General features: G+C 33.9%; 4 protein-coding genes across 4 annotated transcripts; 1 reads left to right on the forward strand and 3 right to left on the reverse strand.

The window, feature by feature from the left end:
• Positions 1-224: 224 nt before the first annotated feature.
• LOC130942174 (uncharacterized) lies at positions 225-1,006 on the reverse strand. Its single transcript, XM_057870872.1, has one exon. The coding sequence runs from the start codon at positions 974-976 to the stop codon at positions 323-325; it is 654 nt and encodes a 217-aa protein (XP_057726855.1). The 5' UTR covers positions 977-1,006; the 3' UTR covers positions 225-322.
• A 1,926-nt stretch (positions 1,007-2,932) lies between these two features.
• LOC130940542 (transcription initiation factor TFIID subunit 9) lies at positions 2,933-4,999 on the reverse strand. The gene is made up of 3 exons (XM_057868709.1): positions 4,763-4,999; positions 4,013-4,332; positions 2,933-3,503 (listed from the first exon to the last, which is right to left on the reverse strand). Exons 2-3 carry the CDS (start codon positions 4,274-4,276, stop codon positions 3,207-3,209), a joined length of 561 nt encoding a protein of 186 aa, XP_057724692.1. The 5' UTR covers positions 4,277-4,332; positions 4,763-4,999; the 3' UTR covers positions 2,933-3,206.
• A 694-nt stretch (positions 5,000-5,693) lies between these two features.
• LOC130940651 (uncharacterized) lies at positions 5,694-7,148 on the forward strand. Its single transcript, XM_057868855.1, has 3 exons — positions 5,694-6,008; positions 6,523-6,617; positions 6,728-7,148. The coding sequence occupies exons 1-3, from the start codon at positions 5,951-5,953 to the stop codon at positions 6,998-7,000; spliced, it is 426 nt and encodes a 141-aa protein (XP_057724838.1). The 5' UTR covers positions 5,694-5,950; the 3' UTR covers positions 7,001-7,148.
• Positions 7,149-7,340: 192 nt separating this feature from the next.
• Positions 7,341-9,790, reverse strand: LOC130940506 (cysteine synthase 2). The gene is made up of 6 exons (XM_057868646.1): positions 9,486-9,790; positions 9,326-9,400; positions 9,027-9,170; positions 8,426-8,812; positions 8,101-8,336; positions 7,341-7,926 (listed from the first exon to the last, which is right to left on the reverse strand). The coding sequence occupies exons 1-6, from the start codon at positions 9,684-9,686 to the stop codon at positions 7,704-7,706; spliced, it is 1,266 nt and encodes a 421-aa protein (XP_057724629.1). The 5' UTR covers positions 9,687-9,790; the 3' UTR covers positions 7,341-7,703.

The raw sequence follows: 9,790 nt of genomic DNA on the forward strand, positions 1-9,790 counted from the left end.
AATGTTCTTCTTTTTCAGATTAGAATCATGACTATAAACGAAATATCATCATACCATGTTTTGTGGGCTCAAATTTTTTACATAATTAGCTGCAAAAAGATTAAGAAAAAAGGACTCCAATTTTCTAATTTAGGTGCAAAAATTAGTAAAGTGGAAAATGGTAATAAGTCAAGAAATTTAACTAAGATTAGAATTAGGATTAAACTCATCCTAAAGTAGCAGCTTAATATTGAGTTTCAAGTTAATAGAATAGAAGTAGAAAACAAAATTTGCTACACAACAAGACCTGAAATAATGGCAGCATAAGATTGAAATATCTCTATCAATCACTAAGAACACATTGATCTGCTCCATAATATGCCAATTCCTTCTTAACTCTAAAATCTTGACATTTGGTAGATCCCATTGAAATATCAATCTCAATTAAATTTTCATCCTCATTTATCTCATTGATTTCTTCTAATAGATCCATTAGACCCTTCTGCTTGAACATGTATTCTGGCAAGAACAACTCTGTCAAATTAGACTCAAATTTTTGCTTAGGTTCCTCAACCAAGTACCTGTTTGGAAGTTTGATTTCAATCAAGCTATCTTCCTCTTCCTCCTCCTCTTCAACATCACTATTAGAAATCATGCCATAATTTTCACTTCTTTCTTGATCATTCTCAAAACTAATTGTACTTTGACTTTCTGAATCTTGATCTGCATGTTGTTCTTCATACTTCTCATCAGCATTGATTTCACTTTCTTTAGTAACATCTTGGATTAGATTCTTTTCATCTATGGACCATTTTGTCCTTGTCAATGTGACAAGAAACAAAGTGGTGAAAAGAGCAACCAGTGTTGTAAGAAGAGAATGAGGAAAGGAATCAGAAACTGAAAAGAAGTATAAGAGTGAAAAGAGAACAAGAACAAGAACAAAAGGTAGCAAAGAACACAGCTTGCAAAAGATTTGTTGAATTGATACTTTCTCCATATTCACTCACTGAAATTTACTTATGTATGTAGAAACTATGGAAAACAAGAGATGAAGATCTATGAAGGAAGAAAAATGAAAAAAGAAAAAACATAGAGAGAAAGTTAAAAAGTACCTGAATTTTTTTTTGTTCAAGCTGTAGTCTTTATCTGTGGTAAAATACATGGTTTTTATTAGCATGGGAAAAAGGAATTTGGGGTGCCAAAAAAAGAGCCTTTTAAGAAAAAAGTTGATACCATTTTGTAGAACTGTTACTAAAAATGTTAAAAAAAAAGGGAAAGCTAAGGAGAAAAAGGTTTAATTTTATCCACAACAAATGTGAATAAGATCCAAAGGATCATACCCTTTTTCTTCATTATTATAGCTTCAAACAAGTAGTTGAGATTTGGTGAGTTTTTTAACTCTCCTTTTTCCTACTTCTGAGCAACTGTTTGTTCAATATTTTTCTGACAATTAAAACCAACCTGTTTTGGTTATATATATTTAGTAATTGGTTAATGTGAAACTGAGATGATTATATATCTTGGAGATGGCTATGATGTTTGTTTTTCATCGATGTTTGGAACATAAAAGCATTGGAATTATCGAGTGCATGTGCCATTCATATCTGAGTATCCTTCACATGGCAATATAAGTAGCACAGAAACCTCAAAATTGGTAATCTATACCTAAGAATAAGGTCTTTCTTGATTCTCCCTATATTATATTCAGAGTCAAACAAACCAAACTCTCGAATTAATACAATAAATACTTGCATGGCTTTAAAATATATTTAGTGTATTTTCTAAAATTATTCACAATTATGCAACATATATATATGTATAGATATAAGGTGTGTTTTAAGATCTTACAAATCTTTTTCAGATGAATATATATATATATATGGAATTGCATTGCATGATTTCTTTTCAAGACAAGACTTTCACAACAAGCATAAAAAGAAAAGTACAAATCCAGAATAATAGCTTTCTGCAGCAATGTATAATTTTTTATGTGTGTTGGTCAACAAAGAAATTTACACCCTGCAAATTTTATATTATATATAATAAATGAAATGAGCAATGCAATGCAAACTGACCCATTTTCTATTGTCTTGGGTCTTGAGGGAAAAGCCATGAAGGAGTAACTATTTAGAGTTCCATTTCTATCCTCAGCATGACAGCATGTGATGCATGTTTTGATGGTGTGGAGGCCCATTGTGAATGAAAATAAACTATCCTAATCCATTGTAATAAGAGAGTGTTACTTATACGAATTCGTATTTTGTCTTGTATATGTAGTAATTTATTGACGAATAATAAATTTTTAAATGTAACTTAGATCTTTGACAGATTAATTATTGAATTGTCGAATTAGAAACTAAAACAAAAGATAAGTGCTAGGTGATCATGCTGACATCATGAGTGAGTAATCAAATAAAAAAAATTTTCTTCTGTGATAATTAGGAGCTTGCTGAAAGGATAATTGTAACATTAAAATACAAAATGGAAAAAAATGAATGATCAATAGGTAATGCAACTAATTTAGTCACACTAAAAAAGATGCAACTCATTTTTTAGCTTTTTTTTTTTTATATCAGGAAAGTAAGAAAAGCATTTTCACATGTACAAGAATTGTGAATATCGTTGTCAGCTTTCCGTTCCTTTTTGAAATTAATTATGCATAATTCTTGGCTCTAATATATAATCTCACTCCTAATCATTGCTCGTGCCTATGACGAAATGATGCTAGATAGAGAAGATTTTACAAAAAGTCACTGCACAGCTGAAAATAATGCTTTCCCGTGATTTGATTTGTCAAATGAATTATGATATTAAGAGATTTGTGTTGTTGTTGTTATTATTATTATTAACTAACACAAGTGGCAATGGTTTAGAGTATTAATATAGGAAATTTGCATAGAAAAGTTATATATATATATTCAAACAGAAATGAAACTTAACAAATGCCACAAAATACGAATAAATAACTAGTCTTCTAATTACTCTGGTGAATTTGGAATATTAATTAGTGGCCTAGTGGAACAAGGATTTAATAAATTGCAAATACAGACTAATGAACTGATTGAATGCATTTTCAGTTCAGTTGTAAGGATCCAAAGACAACAGATACAATCATACAGCTGACATGAACACTGATCACACTATAAAATGAGCAGTTTCTTGATGATTTTGTTCCAATCTGAAAACCCAGTGGACTCACTCTACAAGTCAATACATTTCTGTTACATTTAAGTGGTGGATGGGGAATCAATCCTTTGGCGTTTGGGGAGGGGAAAAGACACTCTCTGATGAGGATTCTGTTGCATCATAATATCTGTCTTCTCTTCCTGAGAAGGGTTGGGATTAGCAGGTTCTTCATCCTCTGTTTCTTCCATGGGCTCCGCAGGCCTTTTGTTGTTCGGAAGCGCAAGCTGGTAGTTGGGACTGATTAATGTGTCCTGATCAGGTGGAAGTGGAAGACCAGGCCCTGCTATAGACTTTGGCAATGGTATCTTGTTGCGGTTTTGCGCCAACTCCAGAAGCACCTGCCGTCACATTACGAATAACATATCTTACTAATTTTCTAGCATTACTCGTTACTCATTACACAACACAATTGACAAGGATCCTTTCGAGCATAGTAACTAGAATCTAGATTCAACTCTTAAAATCTTTTAATATTACAATTTTAAATGAGTCAATCGATTTTAAAAAATTGTACTAGGTCCAACGATTTTACAATTTAAATCTTGTTACCATTTTATGTTTTACGTACTGAATTTACTTTTTTGATTTCACCTAAAATCTCGATTTTCTCACCTTACTTTCAAGTTAACCAATGTTTGATCCACTACATCTCAAAACAGATCGAAGCACTAGCTTCCTAATTTTCTAAATTCAATTGACAGTCCCCATGAATCTAAAATAAATGCAAGATTAAGTTCTACAAGCTGCCCTAAACAATACCCATAAACAAATGTCAATGTCAATCTCAACCACAACCAGGTATGAAGAATAGAAATTGAAAAAAATGGAAAGAATTGAATTGAAATACCTCTCGGGGTGGTGGTTGGGAGAAGGTGAAGTTAACCTTGGATTGAATAGCAAGCTTAACATCATCACAGTCAATTGCAGACTTGGAGGCATGCTCTGAGTAGACTTGTGCATCGGTTAAGATGTCGACGACATAGCGATACCAGAGCTCAAGAAATTTGTGTATAACACAAGGTTCGTAGTCTTCAACGCCCATTGATTTTAACAAAGACTTCACAATCTTTGCATCCCTTGGCATTGCTGAATCCTCATCGTTATCGGCCATAACAGATATTCAACTCAACTGACTTCACTTTTGGGACATCAACAAACCCTATTGGTCTGTAAATTGTAATTACCAATCTTAGTATATGCCTATATTCAAGCTATTTCAGTAGAATGAATACAACAAATCTTCGCAGAAAGAAAAGAGTAAAATGCACTTCTTGAAGAATAAAACAATAGAGCTCCCAGAAGTTATTTATCGAAAGAATTCAATCTCAAAATGCAATTCTTTTTCTTTTAGTGTTGTCTTTTTACTGTGCAATTACAAACAACAAATTATTCCATTCTATTTGACGGATCAAAACAAACAATCTCTTAATGATTCTTTTGAGCGTCAGATTTTGGATTCTAATCGGGGATTTGAACTTAATGGAATTCAATTTAATAAAAATTATTACATGAACAAGTTTCACATGAACTAAACCCTAGAAACTAAGTAACTAATTAAAAAAAAAAAGTCACAAAATAGAAAGTTGGAAAAACGAACCCTAACAGGCCACGGGAAGCAACAGAAGAGCTTGCGGAGGCAGAACAAAGCTCCGGTGGGTTGAGGCTAAGCCGCGGTAGTAGAAGCGGCGGAGGTGAATTTAGAATCTATCTGCAAAGAGAATTAGAGATTCTCTGCATTGTTTCTCCTTGTTCCTTGCAAAACGACCTCGTTTAGACTTTGAAGTTCAGATTAGGTAACAACATCTCACTTCACATGTTAGTGCTAAAAAAAATTAAAATTTATAGATTAATCCGTAATATTTTAGAAGATTAGAGAAGATTACATGTATTGATAGTTTCAAACAAAATAAAAAATAATTTTGGTCTTAATATCTTTATAAAAGCGAAGAGTTAGTCTATAATGTTTTTTAAAAAGAATTAAAGTGTTTATTTTTTAAATAATTATTTTTTATCAGTAAAAATTAATATATTTAATATTTAAAAATAAAAGACTCTCGTGATTTTTTTTTTCTTAGAGGCAATTTACTTAAGCAAAAATTTGCATAATAAAAGGTAAAACTTCCAAGTTATTCCATAAATTATGACAAAATAATAACTTCTTATATGACAAAAAAAATTCTTTTTATAAAAAAATATATAAACTTAAATTTGATATAATGTCAATATAAGTATTTTATATTAAAGTTTAATTATGTGTTACTATATCAATAAAATTATTTTACTTTTATACTATCTTAAAAATATATTTAAATTATAGGCTAGGTTAAATAAAAAATATATATATAAATGAAAATGGATAGAAATAAATCAGTATCTAAGTATTAATAAAAAAAGTAAATAAATTAACATCTTATCATTTTAAAAAGAAATATTATTTTTATTTAGCTATTAGAAATAAATGTTCTAGAGAAGGAATTAGAATTATATATGATAAATTATATTTTCATAGATTTAATAACAAAACTACCCTTGATATGTGGAGAACTAATGGTGCAACCTTCAAACAATTTCCGCTCAAAACAGCAGGGGCAATTCAGGGACCGAAACCCTAGACTTGAGTTAGGGTTTATTTGTTCCCTTCCCCAAAGCATCTTATCTCTTGATTCATCGATAGCATAATAGATTATAGTTTCGATTTGATTCTCTCTTGAGATCTCATCTGCGCTTTCTTCATTTGGGGCTTCATCGCCCACTTTGCCATCAAATCCATGGTCGTCAGTTTCCAATGGACCCTTCTCAAATGCCCACAATTTCTCCCATTGAACAAGAAGAAGATGAGTGGGGTATGCTATTTTTTCCTTTGAAGTTCCTTTTTTTATTCCTATTTTTATGTATTATCTTAGAACTATGAAGGTAGAAGAAATAATGATGTTTCCGTGTTTTTTTTTCTTCTATACCGTGTTTCTCTCTTGGGTTGGGTTGGATCAAGGATTGATTTTTATGATGCTAATATTGAATATTGTTTTGATTTATGCATTTGGGGGTGGATATCATTTGAATCGGGATGCAAATTTTGCTAATTAGATAGGTAATTGTTGTTGGATCTCATCCCCTCCTTTTTGTGTGAGTCTGGTGTTGAATGCTCATAGCTCAGGCATGAGTTGATATTCTCCTTTGATTCAACTGTTTCTTTTCAAATTTTAACTGAATTGTTAGAGTGATTGATTTGAAGTTGGTTTCCATTTTTGCATTCTATATACTTATTTGATTGGTTGAGTTCTCTGCCCTTAAAGTTACATGCATCCAAACACATAGATTTTTGCTTCTGATATTCAATGAGTGATTTTTGACTCGTAGACACTGATGGGTTTGTGATTCCAAGTTTGGGAATTGACTCGGATCAAAGTAAACCGCATGTTCCAAGCATAGAATCCTCAAATTCTGCCGCAAAGGTCAGCTCAAAGTGTCATTTCTTATTGTGAAAACTTCATAAGCTTTTTGCTTTGGATGGAACTACTTGGGTAGAATGTTTTAAGCTAAATAATTGTATTTGTTTGTGTAGGTTAAGAAAGAAGAGAACATATATCTCGGACCACACGGAGCCCCTCCTTCACAATCAAAACAACAAGAGACAAATCCACCAAACCGAAAACAGAAGCTCAAGCAAAAGCTGAAAGAAGCTGATAAGAGAACTAGTGGGACTGGTAGGGAAAACAAAGTGGATAACCTAAGGGAGCTTGTTGGTGGTGGGAAAGTGAATGCTAACATGGCAAAGGGGTCCCCAAAGGAATGGTTAGATCCACATTGCCATGAATCTCAATTTGAGAGGAGGTAATGAAACAACTAAAGATGATAGTTTCTCCGGCCATTGTTGAAGTAGAACTTCTGGTCTTATGTTATAGTTTAATGCATTATCTCTTGGGACACACAGTTTTGGATTTTATGTACTCAGATAATAAATGTATCAATTGGTCTTTAGATGATATTTAAAAGCCTCCTATCATTTACCAAAAAAATTTGAAGAGTAGGCCTTATACGGGATGATATATATATATATATATATATATATATATATATATATATATATATATATCATCATACTGTGTGCAAGTTTGAAACAATTGTTAATAATTTGCGAAGAATAAAAGTGAAAAATAATTAAAAGTAGCAACACTTCTCTTATCAAGAAATTCTTCCCAAAGAGAATTTGTATTTTGTCAACTAAGAATCGGTCAACGTGCATTTCACTAAACTAATTGACTAAATAAATTAGTCTAACAAAGAATGAACCGTACAACATTCTAAATGATATATCAATCAAATATAACGCCCTCAATATGATTGTGGAATGTAACTACCCGTCCTTGTCCATGTCAAAATCCTCTGAGAGATGAAATATACTCTGATCTTGCACTCAACCTTCTTCAAACATCTAACTAGCCACTCAGCTGAAACCGAAAGATCACTAGAAACTGGGGTGCCGATAGTATAGCTGCTAGTGCATTTAAACTTCAAAACAAGAGATCTCTCGACTCTTCTCATTTGATGCCCAAGAACTCCAATCCAGTTGCTTGTGGCATCAATCCGAGCTGAGACAAGTATTCGTCGTTGTGGAACTTGCTCAGGTGTCGCATTCCACTGTCACAGAGGATTGTCACAATTGTGTGACCAGGGCCCAATGCCTGCGCTACTCTAACTGCTCCTACACAATTCATTGCTGAAGAGCTTCCTAAGAAGAGCCCATCATTCTTCAAGAGGAACCTAATACATTAAAAAGCCGACATTCAGTAAAATATTCATGTCCATGATTCAATTCTTTCATCATGTCTTCTGGTTGGCATGAACATAAAGAAGAAGAAGAAGAAAGAAACAAAATACCATCTCTGAGTAAGGAAAATAAGATGAATAAGTGATATGTAAGATACAAACTACAACCTAGCCATTTCAACAGCCTCAAGATCTGTGCCTCGAAAAGCGCCATCAAGCTTTGCCTTTGCAAAATTCCTTGTTATCCTGTTAATTCCGATTCCTTCTGTTATGGTGTCAAATGGATTCTTAAGTCTTCGTCCTTCTGCCTCCTCTTTTGTATACATAACTCCCCTTGTTACCTTGTTATACAAACCGGAACCAGGAGGATCTATAAGGAAGCACTTGATCCCTGGATTCTTTTCCTGTTGTGCATAAAACTAGAATGTCAAGCAGGTTCCATAATCAGAATCACATTGTTGCAAAGGTGAAGGTGGAGGAACGGGGTATGAACCTGAAGAAAACTGCTAATACCAGCCACAGTGCCACCAGTGCCTGCTGCTGCAACAAATGCATCCAAATTTCCATTGGTTTGTTCCCAAATCTCAGGCCCTGTACCCTCATAATGGGCTCTGAAGTTCGCCAAATTCTCAAACTGATCCGCAAAAAATCCACCTTTACAATCAGTAGGAAAGAGTGAACTGTGATCATAACCATTGGATTTGTGACCGTTTATCTGGTCTGTGTCCTTGCCATTCAATTGTGAATTTCTGAGCTTTGATGCGAACTCATTTGCTTCAGATGCCCTTCTCCTTGCAATATTGACAAAATGATCTTTGTGAGTAATTGACACTGGTCTTACTCTTTCAACAGTTGCCCCAAGGGCTTCAATTATTTGAGACTGAAATTTGATTCCAATAGAGTAAACAAATTGCTTCAGTAATAGTGGGGAGGCTAAGAAGAAACATGGTTAATTTAAATTAACTTGATAGACAGAAACTACACTTTGTCAAGATTAATCTAGCAGCTCTATAATGATACACAAAATGTTACAAGCTAATGAGTCCTAATAGTGCATAATTAGCATGCTTAACTAGAATAACAAAAGTACCTACCTTCTCAATGGCAGCATCATCGGGTATAACAACGTGGCATTGGCATCCAAATGCAGGAGCAACCGTGGCGATGCTAATGGCAGTGCTACCAGCACTCCCTTCAGTGATTATTCCACCTGGACTTAGCTGACCAGATTCCAAGGCCTGAATAATCAATCATAGAGAGTTTCATATGCAGTGGAAGACTTTGATCTCACACCTAATTTGTCACAAACTATGAATTTATCTAAAAATCTTATTCATCCAGACTTAATATGAATATGACAAATGAAAACCCTAAAAAACAGTAAGATTTGTACCTCTTGGATAATTTGAAGAGCAACACGATCTTTGACGCTGCCACCAGGGTTAAGGAACTCGCACTTGGCAAGAATCTGAAGAGAGAAAAGGAAGTTAATGAGCTGAATCGAAAACAGAGAGAGAACAAATGAATTTGAATTTGATTATGATTGTGATTACATGGCAGTTAGTAGCATCGGAGAGGCTGTTGATTCGAATCAAAGGAGTGTTGCCAATGGCATCAACCACTCCTCCTCTGGTTTTCTTCGTAATCGGTTTCTTCTTCTTCCAACGACGGTCGGAGATGAAGTAGGCAAAAGCTACGCACACCAAAATGGCGCCACCGAAGCCAACGGCGCTTGTGCCTCCAACAGGCGCCATTATTTTTTCAGATGCCACTCGCGTCTTCTCTCTTCTCTCGCTTTTTTGACTCTTCTAGAGTTCAGAGATGTAGGTTAATCATGTCATAAACTGATTAAACTCAT

Source organism: Arachis stenosperma, chromosome 7 (assembly GCF_014773155.1).
Source record: "Arachis stenosperma cultivar V10309 chromosome 7, arast.V10309.gnm1.PFL2, whole genome shotgun sequence".
Classification (NCBI taxonomy): domain Eukaryota; kingdom Viridiplantae; phylum Streptophyta; class Magnoliopsida; order Fabales; family Fabaceae; genus Arachis; species Arachis stenosperma.